Source organism: Cheilinus undulatus, linkage group 3, assembly GCF_018320785.1.
Source record: "Cheilinus undulatus linkage group 3, ASM1832078v1, whole genome shotgun sequence".
NCBI lineage: Eukaryota > Metazoa > Chordata > Actinopteri > Labriformes > Labridae > Cheilinus > Cheilinus undulatus.
The window spans coordinates 11114273-11139714 of NC_054867.1; the positions used below are offsets into that span (position 1 = coordinate 11114273).

The window sequence follows — 25442 nt, forward strand, 5'->3', positions numbered from 1 at the left end:
CATTGAATGAATGGTGGTTAATGGGAATCAGGGGGTCGTGGATTTAAAACCTTAAATACAAAAAAAGTACAGTTTAAGGTTATTAGGAGCTCATAGTCAATGCCTAGCTAGGTAAACATGTTAATGATGATTTCTCTGAATCACAATTGGTGTCAAAACTAAAAAAATATAAACGTATAGTTATATCACAGTGTCTATTCAGACTCCTTCCATCAAACTGGAGAAACAAGCCCATCTTGTGACCAGAGAAACTGACATCACCTTTAACCATATTGCTAATATGTTTAAAGGCTGGTAGGTGACAGTTCCTGCTGTCACAGAGCATTTGCTGGCTTCAAGCTTTTGGGAACATGAAACTGGTCAAAAATATGACCACTTAACTCCTTTCTTGTCCACATTCAATGTCAGAGCTCCTTCTTCTGTGTTTATCATGATGCTGCAACCGCTGTTATCAAAACTATCACTACTACAGTCTCAGAGCTTGCTTTTACTCAAAAAAGGGTGTGGAAAGGGACATTTGACTGCCCTAATCACCAGCTCAACAGGATCATTTAGTAGGACCACTCTTGTTTTCCCTGTACACTAGCATTGGGGAGAAAACTACTGAAAAATGATAGAAATTTGGTAATAAACATACAAGCATGCATGCATTTTTGGCTGTTTATGTATTCTCTGTGTTACCTGTAGTCCAGCAGTCGCTCCATCAGCCGTGTAACTGAGGTGACAAAAGAGATCCCGGTCTCTCTCCATGTTTCCTGCTCGATCTTCTCCAACAAGCTGCAAGGAACACACACACAAATGAGACAGTGGACTTTATTAACAGCCTGCTGATGATCCAAAGGTACTTCTTTTTATCCTCTGCAAAGACTGAGAGTCAGCTCCTCTCAAAATCAACTCCACTGCAAAATCTAGTGGATACATTTGGAATTGTTTAAACCTCCACTGCAATAAGACTGACACGGATGTCTCCAGCAGTTGCAAACATGACATCAGAATGATGCTGATGAAGGTTTAAGAAGTGCATAATTATCTCAGAGATCCACAGGCTAAACATAACCATGATACTGAGCAACTAAAGGGACATACATCCCCAATTCCAAAAAAATTGGAGTGCAATGTAAAATCGAAATAAAAATGAATGCAATGACTTTCAAATCTCATAAACCCATATTTCATTCAAAATAGAACATAAACAACATATCAGATGTTGAAACTGAGACATTTTAACATTTCATGGAAAAAAAAAGCTCCTTTTGATGGCAGCAATGCATGTCAAAAAGCATGGACAGGTCAACAAAAAGATGGAAAAGTAAGTGGTGCACATGAAAAACGGCTGGAAGATCACTTTGCAACTAAGGAGGTTACTTGGCAACAGGTCAGTAAGATGACTGGGTATAAATAGATTATTTTAGAGAGGCAGAGCCTATTAGAAGTAAAGATGGGCAGAGATTCACCACTGCGTCTAAAAACTATGGAACACTTTCAGAAAAACTGTCAACACAGTTGGCCATGCCATCCACAAATGCAACTTAAAGCTGAACCAAGCAAAGAAGAAGCCATATGTGAACAGGATCCAGAAATGCCACTGTCTTCTCTTGGCCAAAGATCATTTAAAATGGACTGAGGCAAAATGGAAAACTGTTCTGTGGTCAGATGAATCACAATTAGAAATTCTCTTTGGTAACCATAGATTTGAACTAAAGAGGAGAGGGACCATCCCGCTTATTATCAGCTCACAGTTCAAAAGCCTGCATCTCTCACACCATCAGAGATGGTATGGGGTTGCATTAGCAGCTTACACATCTGGAAAGGCACTGTCAATGCTGAAAAGTATGTACAGGTTTTAGAACAACGTATCCTCCCATCAAGACATCTCTTTCAGGGAAGGCCTTGCCTACTTCAGCAAGACAAAGCTAAACAACATACCACATCCATCACAACAGCATGGCTTCACAGTCAAAACGGCTTGTCTGCGGTCTAGACCTTTCTCTAATAGAAAACATTTGGAGCATCATAAAAAGAAAAATCCAGCAAAGAAGACCCAGGACTGTTGAACAGCTATAATCCTACATAAGACAAGAATGGGACAACACTCCTCTTCTAAAACTCCAGCAGCTGGTCTCCTTACTGCACAGATGTTTTCAGACTGTTGTTAAATGAAGGGATGGTACAATGGTATAATTGGCCCTGTCCCTACTTTTTGAGACACGTTGCTGCCATCAAATTCAAAATGAGTCAATATTTTTGATGAAATTGTAAAATGTCTCAGTTTCAACATCTGATATGTTTTTATGTTCTATTGTGAATAAAAGATGGGTTTATGAGATGAAACCATCTTTACATTCTGTTTTTATTAACATTTTACACAGCGCCCCAACTTTCGGGGGATTGAGATTGTAAATTAGAAAAACCTAGAAATATGGATCCCAGACTTTTGTTGCTTTTATCCTGTGTAACCGATATGTTTGTAATAATAACCCAAATACTGAGGAACTAAATGAACACTTAATTCTGATGCATGCCTTCTGTAACCCTTGTGTAAAAAATGGTACTATACCTTTAAATATTTGTACAAAAAGCTGAACGAGTGAAAGGCATACCTGGGGTAGGGCCCAAACAGCTGGGTTCTAGTCCCGCAGCAAAGAGTGAAGTAACAACAGACGTGTTAGAGCAGAGAAACTGAAAGTTAATTTTTGTTATCAAAGAAAAAAAGGAGATGTGGCAGAAAAATAGTTAAGGTAGATTAGAAATCAGAAACAAACAGACACAACGAAAGAGTGAAGAATGTTAGAGACAAAGAGAAACTTTTGCAGAAACTAAGAGAAAAAGTTTCTTACAGCAGACTGAAGAGCTCTCTGTAGTTCTCATCACCTTTCCCTTCAGACACCAAACTGTCCAACTTGTCAATCAGCTCTGCCTCCACCTAAACGCACACAACCATGCACAAATACAGATGAATAACTAAGAGCGTCTGTGCAAGTGCTCTTAGAGAAAGTGACCTGAGCTGTTTCTACAGTAAGTAAATGATGCTTCTCTAAATCTGTTGGAGGTTGTGAGAGTATTTGTGGACCTGTTTGAAGTTCCCGTTCTTGCGTTGCTCCCAGTCCATCATGTCATGGAAGATGGGGATCATGATGTTTCGTACCTCCACCTGAGGAACCAGCGTTACTCCCAGGAATGGGCCGATCATCCCCGGGATGAAATGGATCTTATTCTCACCTAAAACAGCAGGAACAGCAGGAATCAGTTTGCCTTCAGCTAGTAAGAGAGTGAATCAACAAAACTGTGTGCATATTAACTGCTAAAGGAGCTTTCTCTCAGGAAAATGTTTTAAGTTTTGATTTTATTTAAAAAAGAAAATTCTTTTAACTTAACTCAACTAACTTCTGAGTAGAATAAAGTCTGCAACAACCAGCACAACTTAAATATACTAAGAGTGCATATCATCTCCAAGCACACTTGAGTCCCAAACTTTGATGAAAGAGGTGAGCTTCAGCACTGTAAGACTGCTTTTACATGCACAGAAGCATGGCTGCACAGCATGTTCCTCTCAACAACTACTCCAAAGCTCGGCAGAGTAGCAGAGAGTCATATCCAACATAAACAGGTCAGAATAAGCCACGATTGAGTAAACTGTGTGAGTCATAATATGACATGTAGTCATATATGTGCACAGGCGTGGTTGGATTTGGAGCAGTTTGAGAGCAGACGTATAGGGCATGAAGAGAAGGACAAGCATGCCATGCATGGTATGGGACAGCAAGACCCTTTAAATGTTTGGGTTTAACTGAGGCTATACAGCAAGCTTCAGTTTTATTTTCTTTCTGCCTGAGCTACGAGTAGTTTGAAGATGACGAGGCGCTGCATACTGATGGATCATCAGGGATCATATTGAATATATGCAGAAATTTTCTGATCATAACTGCAGTGTGCACGTCCATTTAGAGATTAAAAGACTAACTTTCTTCCATTCCCATTCATTTGTAAGTGGGGCTTTTTACTTCCAGCCTGCATGTGACCTTTTGGATCATGTGACTGCGACAATGCATAGGACCGTTAGGAGGTTTGATCTGCCCAGAAGCCACCCTCCTGAGACCCCTAAATTGATGACATCAACTGATTCAGAATCATCATTCTAATACAATGAATACATAATTGTCAATTTGCAAACTGGCTAGCTTGTTCCCATTCCTCTGTTTTATCCTCACACATCAGCACAATAGTCTGTCAGGGTTTGGGGATCCACACTTTGGCTGGAAATGTGAGGAAATCTTACCCAGGTTCTGCCACATACTGAAGAGTTCGTAGGTCATCATCACTCTCATGTCGCCATACCTGCAGACAGACAGACAGAAGATTTGACCCTTTACTGTGATACTGAAATGTTTTTTTAATGTTAATTTTCAGAGGGAAGACCCCAGAGCCTTTTAATGAAAGGCATGGAAAATGGGGATAACCTCTGAATACATTGGCTGTTGTCTTGGGGATTGAACATCTGAGAGAGATGCATAATATTTCTGGTCTACAGATTTAACAAGGGGATATTATGAACAAAAATTAAGATGATAGTTTAAGAGTAGTTTTTATGCTCTCTGTAGATTCTGCATAAAGTTTACTAGAAATATCGACAGGCGGTTCTTTGCAACCCTGCAGTCATTGTTGATGTTCTGTTGTTTCTCTCTTTATCTTCACCTAAATAAATTAAAAAAAAAGACTCAATGCATAAAAAAGGTATAGCTCCAAAAAGGCTAACTTATGTGAGGATGCAGAAATTTAGTCTCAAAATAGCTAATGATGCAGTGACCTTTGAGCTCCAAAATTTAATCAGTTTTTCTGTGCTGTGCAGATGAGTCCACCATAGAGTCCACTATATACAGCTCACTATAAAGTGAACAGGGACGAGGGAATAAGGTTATGATTTTGAGCGAAGCGATTGTTTTGTAAAAGTGAGTGGTTCACTTTTAGTCACTATGAAAAAAAAAGACAACACACAACAAAAGGCAAGTTTTGTTTCTCAGCTGGTTCTAACCAACCACACTTTTTGGCAGAAAACTGAGTGGAAATAAGGTGGGTGTGATTCTAGACATGAGTTGTTTATCTATCATTCATACATGTCAGTTTGCAAAATTTTCCAAAGAATGTCTTGTCCTGTACCCACGCGGATTGTAAAAGTAGGTTGCCACATCTGCAGTGTGGTTTCTCATTTCAAAGAGGAAAAAGGTCTTTGACTTTTGTTAAACATGAGTGTGTTTTTGCATGGTCCTATATTTCTGCAGTTTCTCAAAAGAAGTGGTGATAATGCTTATTTTATGTGTGTTTCTTACTTGTCTAAAATCTTTTTCCTCTTTGCAGGACTCAGAGTCTCCAGCTGTAAACTGGGCTGGTTGATGTACAGCACGGCCAAGCTAAAGTATGAGTTCCACACCTGCACATAAACACACAAACACAGAACAATACACACACACACATCAATCTTCTTCAATGCAAAACAGAACATTTGCACTCGGTAGTCTGATAATGATTCACTGCTTTCTCTATGAGGCTTAGCGTTAGTTCATGCAGTTCATGGTAGTGATACACTCAGCTGATCCAACTTTCGATCCCGGTCTTTCTCTTGGCACAGAGGTGCATTTAATATGACGTACTTCTTACTGATCCCTGCATGCATTAATGCTGATGCACCACACTGCTGCTCAATGAATACAGCTGAAAATTTGCTTTGTTTCAAATGAATATCTAAAAATAAATTTGTTTGTGCTGGTATTGACTTGGTTGCAGTATAGTCTGTTTGGTTGGTCAAAAAACTTTGCACTCCTGCATTGTGAAAATACAACAACACTTAGACCTTTTTTAGAGTAGTGCAAATACTTAAGTAAAGTTCTAAAGGCAAGTAGTCTGACTGATCAACTTTTACTTGAACTGGAGTATTTGACCAGGAGTATCTACACTTTAAATCAAGCAATGAATTTATATATTTTATTCATCAGTGCTGTACCTTAAAGTCAAACTCTGCCTCTGTGAAGTTCTTGTGCAGAGCTGGGGAGAGGTACTGAGCTGTCGTCAGGATGATGCTGCAGAGAGGAAACACACAAGCAGTAACCGGTACTTTAGCACTACTGTATGTTTTACAGTCAACAGTTATTCATGAAAACTCTGGTGTTCATTGTAAAGCGCCTCTGCTTCGTACTTGCTGGTGAGCAGCCTCATAATGTTCCAGTCTCGTGGGAAAATACTGAGCTTCATCAGGTTCCTGAACACACACAAAATCTTCAACAAGAACTCCTGCACAGACAAACAAGAAGAAGAGAGCGAACTCTTTAGTAAATGCATTACAAATGAAATGTAAAACAGTGAAACAGTGTAAATTTATCATTTCTGCTTAGGGCTGTCAGTGTTAATGCATTAACTGAGATGTGATAAAGGTCCAAAATTACCCCTTGAATTTTTAAAAATCCCATTATCACTTGGTATTTGTCCTTTTAGACATACCGTAGTTAGCAAGGCAACAGCTGGATGATACACACTTTAGCAGGCCCTGCTCTCACAGTGGTGTAGACTACCTCAAACACTGTTTGTCTCAATATCTCATTAAAAAAATCACAGAAAGCTAAGTTGACAAGTCAAATGTCTTTGACCATTTTTTCTGTTTTACTATTCACCTATTTTTATTTGTAAGTTTCAATCTACCAGAATTTCTTTGTTTTCCTTCAAAATAAAAGCAGGGTTTTATCCAAACAGAAAGTAAAGAACCCTTTATTAGTACATCTAGATTGAGACAGTACAAACTACAAAGTAGAAGTATTTATCAGCTTAATTTTTAACCCTCAATGGGGATGTTTACATAAATAAAGCAGCTAAACACCCACTCCTGGTGATTATAACTGCAGTCAGAAAGCAGGGATTACTGGATGTCATTAAGTCATTTTGTACATGCTCTCCTGCATGCAGGCTTGCCCACAAAATTGGCTGGGCCCCTGAAAAACCCAACACCATCCAGACTTGCTTATCTGACTGCCAAACAAGAAGCATGGTTCATCACTCTGCAGAACACATTTTCACTGCTCCAGTCAAGTGTCAGTGTGCTTTACATCACTCCATCTGACGCTTGGCATTGGACTTGGTGATGTGAGGCTTGCATGGTGCAGACTGGCCAAGGAAACTCATTCATGAAGCTCCAACTGCATGTCTCTTGTGCTTACATTAATGCCAGTGGAAGTTCAGAACTCTTCAACTATGAAGTCGAGCATTGGTGAGTTTAATACACCATGCGCCTCAGCAGACATTGACCCAGCTCTGTGACTTTACATGGTCTTCTGCTTAATGTCTGAGTTTCTGTTGTTCCTAAATCCTTCCACTTTCTAATTATGTCACTTACAGTTGACTGTGGAATATCCAGCAGGAATAAAATTTCACAAACTTGCAAAGGTGGCTTCCATCACAGTACCACACTTGAAGAAACTGAGCTCTTCAGATTGATCATAAATGTTTGCAAATAGAAACTGCATGACTAGGTGCTTGATTTTATACACCTGTGGCAACAGGTCTGATTGACACCTGAATTCAGTAAGTAGGTTTGGACAAATAAAGTATGTCCATATGTCCATATAGTGTATAAACACAGTATAGTTACACTTCTGGCTCATGCTTTTCAAAGTGATAGTCCAGTTTTGCTTTTGTGTTGAGAACTTTTCCTCATTTGAACAGAATGCTTTTCACTGCTTTTCTGTTATGCATTGAATAAAGTCACATGTAGGGGAACTTGTTGAGGTTACAACAGAATCAAGAAAGCATGAGTCACAGCTGACATGCCAACATGCATCCGGTGTAAAATAGGGTGTTTATGCAAGAGCTTGAACAGTGTATTTCACAGAATAAGGTCTTCTTATACTGTGTTCTACCTTTGAGTCATTGTTTCACACCAGCCAAGGCAGTACTCATTTAGATAAACAATCTAAAAGTAACATCATAAAATGCATCTCTTTGAAATCACATAATTAAAGAATCAACACACTGGGGAAAAGTGCTTTACATTGCTGATATGGAATTGTATAGTTTTAAAATGAAAAATGACTGAATTTTCAGCATTAATATCAAGATTCAGCAAATGATGACAATTTAAAATAGGATTGTTTGACAGCCGTGATATTGTTTGTACAACTTTGTGTACCTTGAGCTCCTCTTTGCTCTGGAAGTTTTCCATCAAGTGCTGGAAGTGGATGTCTGTCATCTGTCGGAGGAGGGACAGGAGGCAGGACACGTACTCTCCCTGCCAATCAGAAACCAGGGTGCGGGCATGTGAGCCAATCACATGACAACAGCAGGTAAACAATCGAAAATAAAGACAGCAGGATAAGATAAGCATATTCTCAAACTTTTACACAAATAACTGGAAACAACTATGGCTGAAGTTAAGTTTTTAAATGCTGCTGAAATCACTGACAACATTACAGAAAGGATCCCTACAGATATCCGCCTTTTTGAAAAGAGTTGAACCACAGCCACCCGTTAAATTGTGCACTTCAATCTCATTACAACGAACAGTCAAAAAAGATTACAACAAAAGTCACACAAAAACCTTCATAACTAGCTGGCTGTTTAGGACATTTATTGGTGTGCATATCCTGTTTACCACATGATAAAGATACTGTTTTGTGGAAGGAGTCAGTTCTCCTTTCTACTGTCTTTCTAAAGATATTATTTGTCTTTAAATGTGGGGATCCTCTCCGTAATGTTCCAGGTTTTCTGTACGGTCTGGATTGGAGTTTTCATGAAGAAATTACCCTTAAAACTCAGCATAAAGTCAGGATAATATTTCAACAAAAGGCTTTAGTGGTTGAATATCAAGAAAACTTTGCACCAATGATGATTAACTGCAGGTTTGCTATCATTTTCCTGTAAAAGTGGTGTACATAAAGCCTTTCAAGAGGCAAAAATATGCATTTAGAATTTCTTATTATTATCGGAATCTGAATGTAAAACTTAACACTAAACATCACATCTGCAAATCAACCAAGAAAATACAAACCGTTTAAGTCCACCAACAAAAACACCAAAATTAGGATGCAGGGTGCCAAACAAGAACTTAAATGGTGTTAAATAAAGCCGTGCAGGAATGCAGAGAGAGCAGAGGTTGAGGAGAAGGAGGACGATAAAGACAGAAGAGTCTTTAATGAGATAGAGAGACCAAAGGATGCAAGCCTGGTGCTGGACGACAGACACGTCAGTGACATGATGGATGCAATGCTGGATTAGGGGAGGGCAATATGGACGTAATTAAGAGTCTGGTATTATCAAATCATTACTTTGACAAGTTATGTTTATTGATTTAAGTTTCTTATTCCAAACCTGCTGATCCCAGTTAGATGATGAATTTGTTTTGATCATTAAAAGGTCTAAATTATGCTAAATTTGGTTAGAATGGCCTTACCTGAAACTCTCAACCTTTCTATTTATCTAGAAAGACTTTAAAGAAAATTTTGAGCTATTGCCCGGCCCTAGAATAGATTTTAAAGATACACTGAGGATGGACGAGGGTAGCAGGTGAGGTTGAAGTAGTCGAATTGTTAGTTACTAACAGTGATCTCCGCGGTGCACTGCGGACAGCGTTGACCCCTTACCGCCTCCTGCGATTGGCTCTTGCTCATGATGGACAGCAGGGTCTGCAGGAGGACGTCCAGCAGGGACTCCACCATCATCTCCACTTCCTCCTGCACCGACGTGTCCTAGAAGAAGAGGTCAAAGGAAAAAGTAGATTGACAGGAAGTTACTAAAGGGGAAGTTGGCTCAGTAGTAGGGAAACAGAGTGCAGAAATAAGGCGAGGTAGTAAAAAAAAGGAGAAGGAAAAAAGGGAACACATCTAAAAATTTCACATTATGATACAGATGTAAGAACCCAAAATAGAAGATTTTTTGGAGAGGAATATTTACTGCTTCCTTACCATTTAGTTTCTAGTACTATGTAATTATACAACAATGCTACTAACTGAAACAGACTCTGATAAGAATTACTTTATCATGACATTCATGCTCAGCACAGGAAAACCCACCAACTGTTGTAAGAATGCCAGAACCAAGCAATATTTCTAGATACAGAAAATTAAACGAGTCCTTTAAGTTCTTCACAGTTGATGTTGCAGTAGTTAGGATCGTGCAGACCAAGCTCAGTGATTCCGCCCAGATAAAAAAAGCCCCTGGACATTGGTTCAAAATGACTGAATTTTCAGGCATTTGCACTGTGGGAAAGAGATAAGGGGCCAGGATGGCCTCGTGGTTAGGTTGTGCCCCGTGTATGAAAGTTCAAATCCAGGTTTTAATCCAGCCTGTGGCTCCATGTCATTCTCTGCACTCTCGCCCTGATTTCCTACACTATCCACTGTCCTGTCCTCTTCAAATAAAGGCAGAAAGTCCAAAAAGTTATATTTCCGAAGAAATCAAAAAGGATGCAAAGTGGCAAAGCTCAGCTCCTATAACTCATTTTTTTGTGCTCTGTCTGTTAAAAATCTTGGTGTTATTTTTGACGGCTTGTTTAAATTTGATAAGCAGATCACCTCTGTAGTGAAAACCAGCTTCTTCCACTCAGACTCTTAGCAAAAGTAAAATCCCACGTCTGGAGAAGTCTTCAGGTCTTCTCTGCCTCGCCTACAGCGTGTGCCACTTGTCTCCTGACTAGAAAAAGGAAGCACATAACTCCTATCCTGGCTTCTCTTGATTGGCTTCCTGTAAAATCTAGGATTGATTTTTTAAAAAGATTTTATTGATAGTTTTTAAAGTTTTAAATGGATTAGCACTGTCATACCTAGTTGAGCTCTTGCATTATCACAGCCCAGCTTCATCGCTCAGGTCCATTATCCAGCTGCTGTTAGAGGATCCCAGAGAAAATCTCAGAAACCATCAGGATAGCCTTTGGGGTTCTCCTAAGATACGGATCAGTCTCCCCATTCCACATCCACAGATCGGCCCAGTCCATCGTCATTTTTAAATCACGGCTGAAAACCCATCTCCTTTCATTTTATCTTCAACTCTAACAGACTCTGTCTCTTCCCATGACTTTATCTCTTTATTTTACATCAACCAAATAGTGTTTAAGCATTATATTTTACACTGCTGTAAATGCTGTTAATTGTAACCTGGTGTGCATGTACACAAAAAAGAATGATTAAAATCATTTAAGGTTGGCTAGACTGGATAAAGACACGTCTTAGTCAATGTGCCTTCTAGAATGTAAGACCTCTCACTGGTACACTTAAGGCTTTGAGACTTTTCAAGGAGCTGCAGGAACATTGCATGCTGTGCAATGAAGCCATACTGCCTCTAGGGGGGGACAAAGTCCCTGGGATCAGTTTAATGACTACACCTGCATAACTGTGGTACTGTTACAGCTTAAGAAAGACCTCATATTGGACTTTTTAAGGAGAAAGAAGTAACTGCATGAAAATTTGAAAAAACCTATGTATTGTATAAATGCATGTGTGCATGCTTGTTACCAGTGAGCTGGTCTTGATAATAGAGAAAATAGAGCTGAGGATCCCAGAGCAGATGAGCAGCTCTTTCTGCTGCCTCAGATGAAGGTGGATGTGATGAAGAACCACAGGGAGCAGGATCCTCCGAGACTCTGAGGGCAAACACAGAAACAGTAATGAAATGTGGTTTTAAAACTAGAACAGGATCTCTGTGGTAAAAAGGGTTTAACTGGTTAGCCTCAGAAATCACAGAAGAACTTAAAGTAAATGTCAGATTATCTTTAAAATCTCTGATTTTTCTTTTTTTCTTTGTTTTTTTTTTGCAGGGTCAAACTTTTAGTATTTTAAACAGTATATTTTACCCACACACTTAAGATAAGATAATATAAGATAAGATATGATAAGATACCACAAGGTGAGGTACGATAAAATATGATAAAACAGGACTTTATTGTCAGATTGCTTGGGGATTTGTTTTGCATCATCAGCTCATCAATAATCACAATGCAATCAAATTACATAAAAGCGTATCATTAAAAACAGCATTAAAAAAGTTGAAAGTCCAAACGTTTGATCACTGTCCATATGCGAATCATACATAATGAGCCTTTGTGCTTGAATACATAAAAACATCCTTAGCCAGTGCCAGGAGTTAAAAAAAGAGAAAACAAATAAACAATAAATAAGGAGTGGACTTAAGCAACAAACATTACCTCCACTGAACTGCCATGATTTAAGATTAGGAATAAAAATGCTAAGAGATGATGTACTGCATGCCATATGTTAAGGAATTTACATTGTGTAGAACAATAAAATTAACAAGTCACAAAGCTAAGAAGTTAAACTGTCACCTACCTCTGTGAGAGAAATACAAATTCACATTCTAACTGTTAAAGAACTTTAAATTGTGAAATAAGAGAAAAATTACATTAAATAAGGCCACCAGGGAACACTACAATCACTGAAAAATGTATTCCATTACCGTCTTACATTTGTAAATTGGATTTGTTTTGAAAAATTCTAAAATGCTATTTTTGGACCATACTGCCCAGGATTGGCAGAGAGGGACTATTAGTCTTGTTTATGTCAAATCTTCCTCACCTGGGAAAGAGAAGAGGCGGCTGTCCACAGTCCTGGCGATGGACTGCAGTTTGACCACATCCATAGACTGTCCGATGTGCACAGTGGATGGCATGCTGCCCAGAGTCCCACGCACAAACTCGGCCACCTCCTGTACCGTAAACATCTGCAGCAGCTCGTCGAAGATCGCTGGGAATGAGTTCAACAGAGCGGCCTGAGGAGGAAAGAGAGGGAAGAGGGGAGAGGGTGAGAGAGGAGGGGAAGAGGTTGTGGAGAGAGTCAAATGGGAAATTTAGAAAAAAAGGAGGTTAAAAAGAAAGAAGTGTTGAAGCAGATTTTAGCTTCTGTGTCTGACACGGCATAAAATGTGACCAGGAGTTTATTGAGTCATTCAATAAAGGAGAGAAGAAGTGAGGCAGTGCACACGGTGAAAAGCTGATTCCAGAAATGCTTGTCAGAATGAGAAAATACTGACCTAACATTATGCTTGATCATTTTACAATAGTTTGTTCGATGTTTAATATTTAAGCTTTGACCTTTAGGATCAAGCAATGACTGTTAAGGTTTTTACTTTAATGACTGCTTTTTTGTGATACAGCTTTTCACTGAGATGTTTGAAAGGTGAGCAGAAGAGCAAACAAGGAACATCCCATGTGTTCATCAGTGCATAAAAAAAACACAGCAAAAGCAAAGGGAAAAGTTCAAACAAATGAGGAGACCTTGGAAGTAAGAGAAAAAAGTTATGAGGTTAAAGAAATCAGCAAAAGGTTACAAGAAAAACCACACACATATGATTTAAAATAACTTGATTAGATGATGAATTGAAAGCTCCACAGTAGGGTAAGTGAACTCAGTACTCGATTTGTATTCCTTTTGCCAAAGCATCTAAAGTACAGCATACAGACCTAACAAATGTAACAAGCTTGAGTGTTTTACATGTTTTCCTCCTTTGTAATACAAACAGTTTGCTGCTTCCAAACAACTAAGCAAGGTCACCCGGAAGAGGGTCTATGGGAACTGGCTGAAAGATGCAGATGTTAGTTTAGTTTAATTTAGCAAAAAATGCTTCAATTAATTTTGTATTTAATATTTTTTGTGTTAGCTTGAGTTTTTTCAGTAAAATGGGATACTTTTCAGAGACCTGAAAGGGTCAGAAAAAGCTTTGATGTCTGAATACGAAACAAGTCCTTGAATTATGTAAAGTTTTGATCAATCAAATCAGGCCATTTCAAACGCCCCAGACTTGGGTGCAGGGTTGGGTGATTCGACATATTTACTTCAATGCTTGAGGTTAAAGCATAGACTGTAGAAAGAATTGGACAAACCCTGCGTGACGTCAGCCTTCTGCTTACGATAAGCAGACTCAAACCGCTTTGAAAGCCAGTCCACGATGGCTTCCGTAATGAAATTGTGGTGTCAAGTGAACTTTGGATCAACCTAACGATCCGCCCACTAAGCGCGACTTCCTGCCAGCTAGCTACCTAGCATTCTGGTTGACAGAAATGTAGCTTCTGGCTGCCAAGCTATCTGTCAATCAAATGAGACGCACCAATCATTGTGCAGTTTTTCCTTAATATAATCTAAACTATTGTGGTACAAAAAATCAACCCCCATACAGAGAGATGAAGACATTAGCTAATGAGACATGTTTGTTTTTTGAACCAGGCTCTAAACCAGTTTATTTACAGTGTAAAAAACGGCTGTTTAACAGGGGTCCAGACAGGACTTCCGGTGTTCCTGTAGCCAGCCTCAAGTGGACACTCACTGTATTGCAAGTTGTTGCACTTCTGCATTGACGTTATTTTTCACGACCAGAGATTGCCACTCGGGTTAAAGTAGGTATGACTGGGCGCACAGATGGTCAAGTGGTTTAAGGTGGGCACCATGTACGTGGGGGTTCAAATCCAGGCTATGGCCATTTACCACGTCTCTCCCCACTCTCTTCCCTCTTTCCAAGTCTATCCACTCTCCTCTCTAGGTAAGTAGGTACGATTATGGAAGATATGCTAACAATGGTGTAGAAACTGCCATTTTTTTATGTGTGCACTAAAACTTAATGCTTTCTTACAAAAACATGAACAAACGTACAGACCTGTACATAAGTTTAAGGTGCTAAGTATTCATCACAGGGCCAGATGTGCCACAGCCCGTGGCTGTAGAGGGAGGGCAGCCAGAGACCGCAGGTGGTTTCTGGGCCCTTGGGACATTCACATGGGCCTCCCCATACAGTAACCTGGGCAGTGCTTACTCACTAAATCCACCTGTTACTCCGCCCTAAAGGTGTGGACTTTGTTCCTTTTTCAACAGATTATTTCCCCATGCCCCTGGTCATATGCAAGGATGTCCAGAGCACTACCAGGTTTGTGCCAACCCTACTTCCAGCCTGATGGTGCCCTTGGGGCGACTCACTAGCCACATCTACACCGAGCATGCCTAAAAGAGGATTGTAGTTTATGAAAAGAGCCCATCTCTAACTTCTGCAATAAACAAGCGCATTAAAAATGTAACACTTGCAACAAATCCTAAAAAACATGTTACTCAGTATTCTTGTGTCAAAGGCTAAAACTAAAGATACCTTATCTCTCTTGTTATCTTATTTTTGTAAGTTTTGAAAGCACACAGTAGTTTAGTATGTTTTTTTGTAAAGCCTCATTATTAGTTTAGTTTCAGTTAAAATGATTTTAATTTTGACTTCACTTTCCTACAATGGGAGGAGATGCAGACATGTTGTCTGTATTTATGTAAGTAAATAAACTGAAACATATGATAGAGAAACTAACTTAGTATCAGTGAAGTTGAGACTGAGCAGCACTGTGAGTGTGATGAAGATGTGGTTGTGCTGGATCACAGGAGTGTGTGTTACAGAGTGTGTGATGTTAGGCTCACAAAAAGGTGAGTTAGGACTCTGGGCTTCACACGGGGATCAGGTTTATTTAAACCACTCAGGTACTTACTGACAGCGGCCTCAGAGCGTTGGAGCTCCACGCCTGAGAGCAGTTGGCCTGCCCACCACCAGGAGCCTGTCCTGGGTTGGGGGCTTGGCCCGGGGCAGGGGCTAGTGCTAAGGGAGCAACAGGCCCGATGCCAGGGCCAGGGGCCTGATTTGGGCCTGGACTAGGCTGGGAGCCCTGTGGTGTAGGGGTGTGGAGGTGGGAGAGGCCCAGGAGGAATAACAGGGACCAAGAGGATGGAGCAAAGAATTGTGGGAGATTAAAAAAGGATAATGAGGTCAAGAAGAAAGGAAAGGCCAAGGTACAGGTGAGAAAATAAAGATCAGATCAAAGCAGCTAAACAGAGATGAGGACTAATGAGGAACACGTCTAAATTATGAACAGATCAGCTGTTAAAAAGCCAGCCAGAAGAGTTCAATCTACAAAAACATCAATTTTAACAATGTTCAGCTGCGAAAAGAAGATTACTTAACCTATTTAGATCTTTCACAGAGCTTATGAAAAAATAACTTAACACTCAAAGGGGTGTGACCTCACCTGTGTGAAGATGAGGGTCTCTGAGTTACGGCTGTCCAGGCTCAGGACGAAGCGGATGGACTGGAACAGTTCCTGGATGCTGGTTCGAAACTGCTCCTCCTCCATACCACACGTGGCCCGAGAGTAAAGGATGCGAGACTGGATGATGAACTTAAAGAGATACTCCAGAGCCTGATGGGGTGATAAAAAGACAAGCAGGAGTCAGAATAAGACAGCGAAGACACATTTCCATGCTGAAAAAGACTTCAAAGGGGATTGAAATATATTGTTATGTGTTCTAAGAACAGTGATAACTGTTAATTTTATGGCTTCCCTTGTAGGTTATTTATGAAACTGACTCTTAAAGAGATCCCTGAATAGATAAAACACACTTAAGAGCCTGAGCACCAACCTCAGAGTGAGGAATCTAATGAAACTGAAGGAACTCTTTGTTTGAATCCAGCCTTAACACACTCAAAAACTCCCCAAACTTTGCACAAGATAAATTCAGACCCAGTGGAAGTTTCCTCTCTGAGTTTTTCCCCCTGAAAATCCATCCAATAATGCCACCCACCATGCAACAATCCTCTAAAATGTACAGGAAGAGCAGTACAAAGAACTAAAGTCAGTGCTTCAGTCAATCATCACCAAACTTCACAGGGATGATCACACGTTGATCCTGAATACATTCACCCATCAATGTCACTTTCTCACAGCACCCCCTACTGCCAAATAAAAAATAACGTCTGATTTTTGAATTTTTGCCTTCGAAAAACGTTTAAGATTTAGTCCCTGATCTTTGGTATGCACATGCATCATCAATAGACCTACAAAAAAAGCCTCCTGGACCTTTACCGAACCCAAACAGGAAGTTCACCAGCTTCATTCAACTTTCAATATAAGGCTTTTTGACAACACTAAAATGACTCAAACCTGTTGTAACTTTTCCATACATTATTCTGTGTTTTCAAAATTTGCTAGAAAACAACAGTATCATATTTAGCATGCCTATATGCAAACATATCATTAAGATGATCTCTACTGGCAACAGGAAGTGACACAACTTAGATATTTCTTCACTGCTCACCCTCTGTTAAACCCATCAAGCTCAAGATTTTAACATGAAGGCCTAAGGAGCATCACTATATCTGTCCACAACACTAAGATGTTTCATAGAAGGATTCCATGGGGGTGATGGCAACCATTTTTATATTGCCATTTGACAGGAAGTTGGCGTAACTCATATGAAACATCTGGTTTACTTCAAGCTTCACAAGTATGATTAAGGTCTGCCCCGCTACACGTTAAATCATAATTTCATGGCAGCACCTACTGTAAGAAGCCACTAGTAGATCAAGCATATAATGTCCTATCTTAGTTTATGTTACATGTTGTGGAATCAGTCGTACCCTGATCACATCTATGAATTAGCTCCTTGCATTGTTAGAAAGCCATTAGCTGTTGCCAGCTAGTAGTGCCTTATACAAGTTGCAACATGCTCATTATTTTTGATTTACTAACAGTCCTGAGAGGATCTACATGCTCTTTCTGTGCTGCACCACACTGCAAACGCCCAACTATTGCTATACCCCCAGTGAGCCCTTCAGTGCAGCCCTTAGGCTGCACTTCTTGAACTACAATTACTCATTTGCACACCTCCACATTGCACTTACTGCATTACTTGGAAGTATTTTGATTTCAGTATGAGCTCTGGACTGATTTTATTGTTGACTTTATGTATATTGTTCTTTAGATGATATTTACTTATTTCAGACATTTCATCTTTAATTAGGTCTTATTTGACTGTTGCTGCTGTCCTTGTGTACAGTATGTTGTCTTCTGTGTGCTCTCACTGCAAAACTAATTTCCCCCTTTGGGATAGAAATCAGAATCTAAAAGAGTGGACATGATTCGTGCTGAAGTAGATGGTTAGCTACCGGCTAAAACTTAGAAGTGGATAAAAAAAACCCTTCAATGCCAATCAAGAGCTGCAGAATGTGTCAAAACCATGGTCAGTAATTCACAGTGTCCACTCTTCTATGTGACAGTGACCCATTTGAGACGGACGTTTGAGTCTGATGAATATTTTAATGTCCTGAGATGTGTTTGTCAGCTAACGGTGGAACATTATGTACATCTGCTCCAGATGGCGATGCTATTCTCAGCTCTGTCTGCAACACTGATGCAACGGCGAACATATGCAACGAGCATTTTGTTCTGGTCTTAATGAGGACAGTCAGTGGGAAGAATTACACAGGTGTTAAAATGTTGATAAAGACCACTAAAACACTGAGCAGAGAAGGTTACTGCAGCAGATGACAACAAAAGCAAAAGCAACATCTCTACGTTTAATTTGTAAACACTATTCCAATCTCCTATAGATTTTTCTATTTAGCAAAGTTTTTGTTTAAATTTTAAGTGCAAAAATAACACCAGAATTGAAGTCTTTTCTTTTAAAACACCCCATAACAATCATGGAAGACCACTACACCACAGTTTTAAGTCATAAAGACTGCCATCGGCAGCTTCTTTTGCTGCTGTTTTTGCACAGAGTTTAAACAACCTTCTCCATGAATTAATATTTATTTAGTTGAAGATGCATCTTTTATAGTGAATGCTTCACTTTCATGCCAATGAGTAAAAGCCAGGCAGCGATTTGCTCTTATCTGGTGTCTTTTGTTTCATTTTCTCCTTCTCCATCATTGTTGTAATGTTTAACCTCTCTGCCATGAAGTCTGGATCAGAGAATAGTTAGCTAAAACTGCAAACAGAAGTTTGCCTTCATGGCTTTCTACTGTTATCTACCATTCAAAAAGGAATGTATGGCAGGCAAGTCAGTTCTGATATCCTCTCACCACTAAAACGTATTGTTCATGCATAGTATTCATAACACACTGTCTGAGAAACCCTTGTGTGTTAAATCGATGTTACACTGAGCCAAAAAAAAAAACAAAAAAAACAAACACTGATTATAAATTTGCTTCATAGTGTTTTTTTCTTGGTAACACAATCTCAGTTTTGTTGCACAGATAGCTTCATTCAGTGCTTCTTACCCTCATTGCCTCCTGTATGTGGTCCTGCCTGACCACCTCTGCAGAGCGGTCCATGTACCACTTCAGACAGCGGATCAGCTCTCTGAAACACAACAGTTAATTTTACTCTGCATTAGAGAAGACTGAATTCAGTTGACTGTGGAATATCCTATTAGGATGAAATTTCATCAGTCGTCTTATTGCAAAGTTGATATCCATCACAGTACCACGCTAGAAGTCACTGAGCTCTTCAGAACGCCACATTTAGGATCACAAATGTTTGTGAATGGAGACTGCATGGTTAGGTGTTTGATTTTATACACCTGTGGCAATGAGTCAGATTGAAACACCTAAATTCAATAATTAACAGGTGTGGCTAAATACTATTGTCCTTATAGTGCATGTTAAAGCAGAGTTGTTAAGTCAATCACTTAAATAAGTTAAGATGGAGCTTATGTCATTTGGAGAAATATTCTATCTTGTAGTGTTTACATCACATTTTGTACAAACAATTAATTACAAACTTAATCAAGACAGTGTGAAAGAGTTTAGTTTGTCTCTGCATTAAGCAGTCTTAATAAAACAATATGGAAATCAGTTAGGAAGATAAAAACACTCACTTGTAAGCCAATGCGCCTGCAAAGTGCTTCTGTATGTAGGTGTCCATCACTGGTCTGAAGTGGTAATATTTACTGTCCCTGAGCAGGTTGATGATGAACACCTGAGAGGAGAGACAGAGAACCGGACCCTTTAGGCCTTCAAAGGTTACAAAACTTGATTTGATAGCCTTCATCTGGTTTGTTCTGTCATGTCAATTTATTTGAGTAAAAACAATCATTAGAAAATCAGTAATAAATTTTTTAGTTCTGCTTTATTCATAATAACTGAGTGTTTGAAAAAAAAAGGTGGTAAAACAACTAAACAAAGACAGTTGCACTTTTTTCAACCACTTTTCCTAATACCCAATGGGAAAGAACAGTCAAACGATGGAGAAATAACTTACAGCTGATCCAGGACAGTCTGCAATGTTGTAAATGTTCATGTAATAGAAATGGTTTTATTTTGTTTTTCCAGAGAAATAGATATTTAAAATAAAGTCAACATTTAAATGAATTTGAATTATAAGGAGCTGACATTGTCTGTTTTTAACCTTTTGGTCACGGGAGCATGTGGCATCGCAGACTTTCCCATCTTGTGTTTAACTTTTTCCAAAACACTCACCAACGACTGGAACACCAGCGGTCCATACTTGTCTGTGTTGTCATCCAAAATAGAAAATAAAGTGTCCAGGATGTCCTGAAGAAACTGTCAAACACAGAAAATTAAGATGAGTTTGTTTTATTTTTAGGGTTAAATTAGGTACTTTCCAATCAACTCTGACTAAAATAAAAACAGACTTAAAATTTCAAGATTAAATACGCAGTTGGAGAAGATTTCAATCAAATCTAGTCTTGCAAATAATTGATTAAAGCATAACTGAAAAATATACAAAAAATATAAAAAAGGCACATCTTTTTATCTATTTTTTGTGACACTCAAGCTCTGTACTTGTGTCCTGTAGATTTGACTATATAAAACGGCAGCTGTTAAAAATGTTTTCACATCATTTACAACAAAAACAGAAAGCTTTAAGTTAAATCATTTATTTTTTCAAATAGCTGATTACTGAACCATTTGAGTAAACAGAGGTAGAAAGGGTACAAGAATATTGTACTAAAGTAAAAATACAGGCCGGATTGGAACCCGGGCTGTCCAAATACATGGGGCACGCCTCAAACTGCTAGGCCACCTGCGCCCTGATAATGAACTTTTTCTAAGTTTTTATCTAAGCTATTATGCTGATTATATCAAGCATCCTTAGCATTGGTTATTTTTCACATGTTAAATGGAGTTTCATGGGTAGAAATATAAAATATAGCAGCTAGAGTTTTTGATTGGATTAAAACTCACCTTGACGATCTCCTCTCCACTTACGTGTCTCAGACGTCCAAGGATGTCCATGACTCTGTCTGGATGAGCTTTCCACTTCAGGAGGGCGAGAAGATCCACTGGAAGAAGACAGGAGACATTTAAACTTGGAAGTTAGAACTTAGAAGTTGAACAACACTGGGAAAGCAAGTCTGTCACATTTAGGGCATTAAACAGAACTCACTGGAAAGCTTTACTTGCTTACTTACTGTCCAATCCTTTCTTTTCAAAGCCCTGCCTAATAAACGTCTTTGTACTAAAATGTTAAAATAGTTCTGTTTAAGCGCTGTACCATTCTGGGTGAGTTTAGTAGAGGAGAGCTGTGTGGAGATCCAAAACGTCTCCTTGGTGCTGCGCTGGAAGATGAGGCTGGACGGGATGCTGGGACAGCTGTTGAAGTCCTCCTTACAGCAGGGCAGTCCCAGGTAAAGAGCATGGTTACTAAATGTTGTGTTCTCATCACACTGCAGTGAAAGAGCAGAGGAAGGAGGAAGACAGAGAAAAAGACCTGTACATTAGCATGTACAACCACTGCTATAATTAATTTGACTTCACTGTCATCTCCAACTCTCCACAACTGCTGTGGTGTAACTGTTCATGTAATATAAATAATAAAGCTTTACATTTTGTACAAAAGATTTACAAATATGTATGATATGTTTTAGGAAGTAATGCCATGAAAATAAGAAGCCAAGCTTGGAGTGATCATAAGGAAATGGAGGGTGCGACTCATCCTAAAGCCACAGAAACAAAAGACGTGGCATCACGGTCATGTCTGACCTTGTAAACATAGAGTTCATGACTCTCGTCCGACAGAGTGGTCCCATCTTCCCTCATCAGAGGAGTAAAGGCAAAACCAAACAGCTTCTTCTCTCCTTTGTCCTTCGCTGTAGAGAGAAGAAGAAGAAAAAATAAATAACACTAATACAGAAAGCAATGGGAGAGGAAGATTACATTGTTTATAAAAAACATATTCAAGGGCAATTTAGAAGTTTCAATTTAGTCAGAAGAAAGAAAGTAGTGTCCCTCCTTAAAACAATAGCTCATATGCAGGGAATAAAAAATCTAAATCAAACAGAAGTCCTTGTCTTGAACATGCATGTTCCACTGGATGTCACTTCAAGCTCAACATACATGCTATCAATAAGGGGAGAAAAAATCCACCGACCTTCCACTAGGCTGGCTGTTGGCCTTATGTTCATGAAAACCCAATTAAAAACTTGAAATTCACTTTGAAAGACAATTAAAATAGACTTCAAATGTTCCAGCCCAGAAGTGCAAACATTTATCCATCTCCTGCTTCAGCTTCTCTACACCATTCTTAATATATGGACCATCTTTAAATAATAAAATAAAACAGAATAAAACAACTGCATTAAACTCCATCACTGTTGCCACGGTGACTCCCATGTGCTCTTATTTACTCACTGGAGCAGTGTCTGAACTCGAAGCGAAGGTGTGATCCTCTAAAGCGGTCGATGGGGATCGGTAGTTTGATCACTTCACTCCATCGAGGACTGTTGTTGTGATAGAGAACGAAGGAGCGGTGCTCCGGCACACTGGGCTCACCTGAACCCAGGCTGATGCAGTCCTGTAGGGGGCAACAGAGGGACAGCAGAGAGACAGCAGAGAGATGGAGACATTAAGATGCAGACCTGCAGAAACAAACCTACACACTGTCGTTTTTTTTTTTCTTTTAAAGATTCATTTTTGGGTCTTCATGCCTTTACTTGATAGAGGAAGGACAGTGGATAGACCCAGAAACAGGGAAGAGAGTGGGGAGAGACATGTGGTAAAGGGCCACAGGCCAGGTTTGAACCTGGGCCGCACGCGTACATGGGTAGCGCCTTAAACCACTCGACCATCTGTGCTCCCAACACACTGTCATTTTAACATCATGCTTAACCTTCACTAATTTGTTCTGTTTAAAGGAAATAATGTGGATTTTAGTTGTTTTTCCACATTGCAAGATAACTTGCAAATTTGATGACAAAGGGTTACAATAAACAGCTACCTCCTGGTTATATTTGACCCTCTGTTTGCTCTCTGATTGGTTAGTACACTTGATTAGAGCATCCTCTTAGAGGGTCTGTTAGTCTGGAGCTGGGCTGCTTTGTTTAGACAAATTTGAACCCAGTCCAAGTCTGTTTAAATATTATAGTGATATCTTTGCCCTAATTTTGTAACTTCATCATTGTTAGAAGATGGGGCTGGGGGGACTCAAGATATCCACATATTATTAATTTAGCCAAGAAGTTATTGTAAATATGTTAAAGCTCAGCTAATCTTCAGTTCTTCTGTAGTGGTGAACCACCATTTTATTTCTGAATTTTGTCCATAACCTTGAGTTCAAGCATCTTTTCTACCAAACGAATACAACCCCAATATGAAAAAGTTGGGGTGCTGTGTAAAATGTCAATAAAAACAGAACTCAATGATCATCAGATCTCATAAAACCATTTCTTATGCACATTACAATATCAAGAACATATCAGGTGTTGAAACTGAGACATTTTACCATCTCAAGAAAAATATAAGCTCATTTTGAATTTGATGGCAGCAGCATGTCTCAAAAAAGTCGGGACAGGGTCATGTTTACCATTGTGTAGCATCCCATGTTCTTTTAACAACAGTCTGTAAATGCCTGGGAAGTGAGGAGACCAGTTGCTGGGGTTTTGGGAGAGGAATGTTGTCCCATTCTTGTCTGATATAGGATTCTAGCTGCTCAACAGTCCTTGGTCGTCTTTACTGGATTTTTTTTTTTTTTATCATGCTCCAAATGTTTTTTATCAGTGAAAGGTCTGGACTGCAGGCACATCAGTTCAGCCTCTAGACTCTTCTCCTTCTCCTCTTCTCCTGTTGTGATGGATGTGGTATGTGGTTTAGCATCGTCTTGCTAATATACACAAGACCTTCCCTGAAAGAGAAGTCTTGATGGGAGGATATGTTGCTCTAAAACCTCTATTTACTTTTTAGCATTTATGGTGCCTTTCTAGGTGTGTGAGCTACCCACACCATAGGCACTAACACAACGCCATAGGCACTAACGCAACGCCATAGGCACTAACGCAACGCCATACCATCAGAGATGCAGACTTTTGAACTGTGCATTGATAACAAGCTGGTCCCTCCCCTCTTTAGTGCACAGGACATGGTGTCAATAATTTCCAAAAAAGAATTTTAAATTTTGATTACTCTGACCACAGGACAGTTTTCCATTTTGTGTCGGTCAGATTTTATGTGAGATTTTCCAAGAGAAGACGGTGGCGTTTCTGGATCCTTTTCATATCTGGCTTCTTCTTTGCATGATCCAGCTTTAACTGTCACTTGTGGATGGCACAGCCAACTGTGTTGACAGTTAACGATTTCTGGAAGTGTTCCTGAGCCCATGCAGCAATTTCCAGTACAGAATCATGCCTGTTTTTAATGCTGTGGCACCTGAGGGCCTCAAGATCTCAAGATCTTAATCTTCTGATGATATTATGTACTGTAGATGGTGGCATATTTAAGTTTTACATTGAGATTTTTTTAAATTGTTCCACAGTTTTAGACAAAGTTTTTAAAAACTGTGATTGGTGACCCTTTGCCTACCTTTACTTCTGAGAGACTCTGTCTCTCTAAAATGCTCATTTTATACACTGTCATGATACTCACCTATTGCTAATTAACCTGATAAGTTGCAAAATGATCCTTCAGCTGTTTTTCATTAGTGCCATTTAACTTTCCAGCCTTTTGTTGCCTCATCCTTACTTTTTAGAGATGTGTTGCAACCATAAAAATTCACTCTTGAAGGACTAATTTGAAAAAAAAAAAAAAAAAGATGTTTAGTCTCAAAAAGGTTTTTTCCCTCCAGATTAAATACTCAAGGTTAATTTAAAAAGAAATGGTAAAATATCTCAGTTTCAACATCTGACATATTGTTTATGTTCTATTGTGAAAAAAATATGTGTTTAAGATTTGTAATCACAAAATTCTGTTTTTATTTAGATTTTACACAGCATGCCAACTTTTTTGGAATTGGGGCCATATAACAAAGTAGCCCAGCTGATTTGAAAATGTATTATTGGTAAGCCCCAAAGCACCAACTATTGAAGCTTTAGAGCACACAGGGCCTTTGCTAGGAGTAAAAACACAGAACTCCTTCTCTACCTTGAGGATCTCTCCGTCGGCGTACAGCACGTAAACAGTGACTTCAATGTTCTTCTGAACACTCTTTCCTCCTCTCTCGAAGTCTCCTCGCTCCAGCGTCAGGTAAAGGTCGTTACGGATGTCACCTAAACACAGGGGACCGCATTTAGATTAAAACATAAAACAACATCCTGCTGCTGTTTCCTTTCTGACTTCAGTATCGATACACAGCTGATATGTAAACATAATCCTGTTGAAGATGTTCAACTTTGACCTTGGACAGTTAAAGGTCAAACACTGTCTCACGT

At 39.3% G+C, this 25442-nt stretch overlaps 1 protein-coding gene across 1 annotated transcript in view; it reads right to left on the bottom strand.

The window, feature by feature from the left end:
- The window catches only part of LOC121506749 (dedicator of cytokinesis protein 3-like), a 172513-nt gene that overhangs the window by 17886 nt on the left and 129185 nt on the right, over positions 1–25442 (bottom strand). Inside the window, exons 15-35 of the mRNA XM_041782604.1 lie at positions 25156–25280; positions 22435–22597; positions 21787–21893; positions 21299–21470; positions 20989–21086; positions 20260–20343; positions 19659–19759; positions 19060–19141; positions 16028–16198; positions 12561–12753; positions 11484–11611; positions 9576–9722; positions 8168–8266; positions 6188–6282; positions 5996–6071; positions 5325–5425; positions 4277–4335; positions 3071–3219; positions 2838–2923; positions 2601–2627; positions 682–777 (exon numbers count right to left, since the gene is read on the bottom strand). Of these exons, the coding sequence (XP_041638538.1) occupies positions 682–777; positions 2601–2627; positions 2838–2923; positions 3071–3219; positions 4277–4335; positions 5325–5425; positions 5996–6071; positions 6188–6282; positions 8168–8266; positions 9576–9722; positions 11484–11611; positions 12561–12753; positions 16028–16198; positions 19060–19141; positions 19659–19759; positions 20260–20343; positions 20989–21086; positions 21299–21470; positions 21787–21893; positions 22435–22597; positions 25156–25280 (2359 nt within the window). The remainder of the gene's footprint in view (positions 1–681; positions 778–2600; positions 2628–2837; positions 2924–3070; positions 3220–4276; positions 4336–5324; positions 5426–5995; positions 6072–6187; positions 6283–8167; positions 8267–9575; positions 9723–11483; positions 11612–12560; positions 12754–16027; positions 16199–19059; positions 19142–19658; positions 19760–20259; positions 20344–20988; positions 21087–21298; positions 21471–21786; positions 21894–22434; positions 22598–25155; positions 25281–25442) is intronic.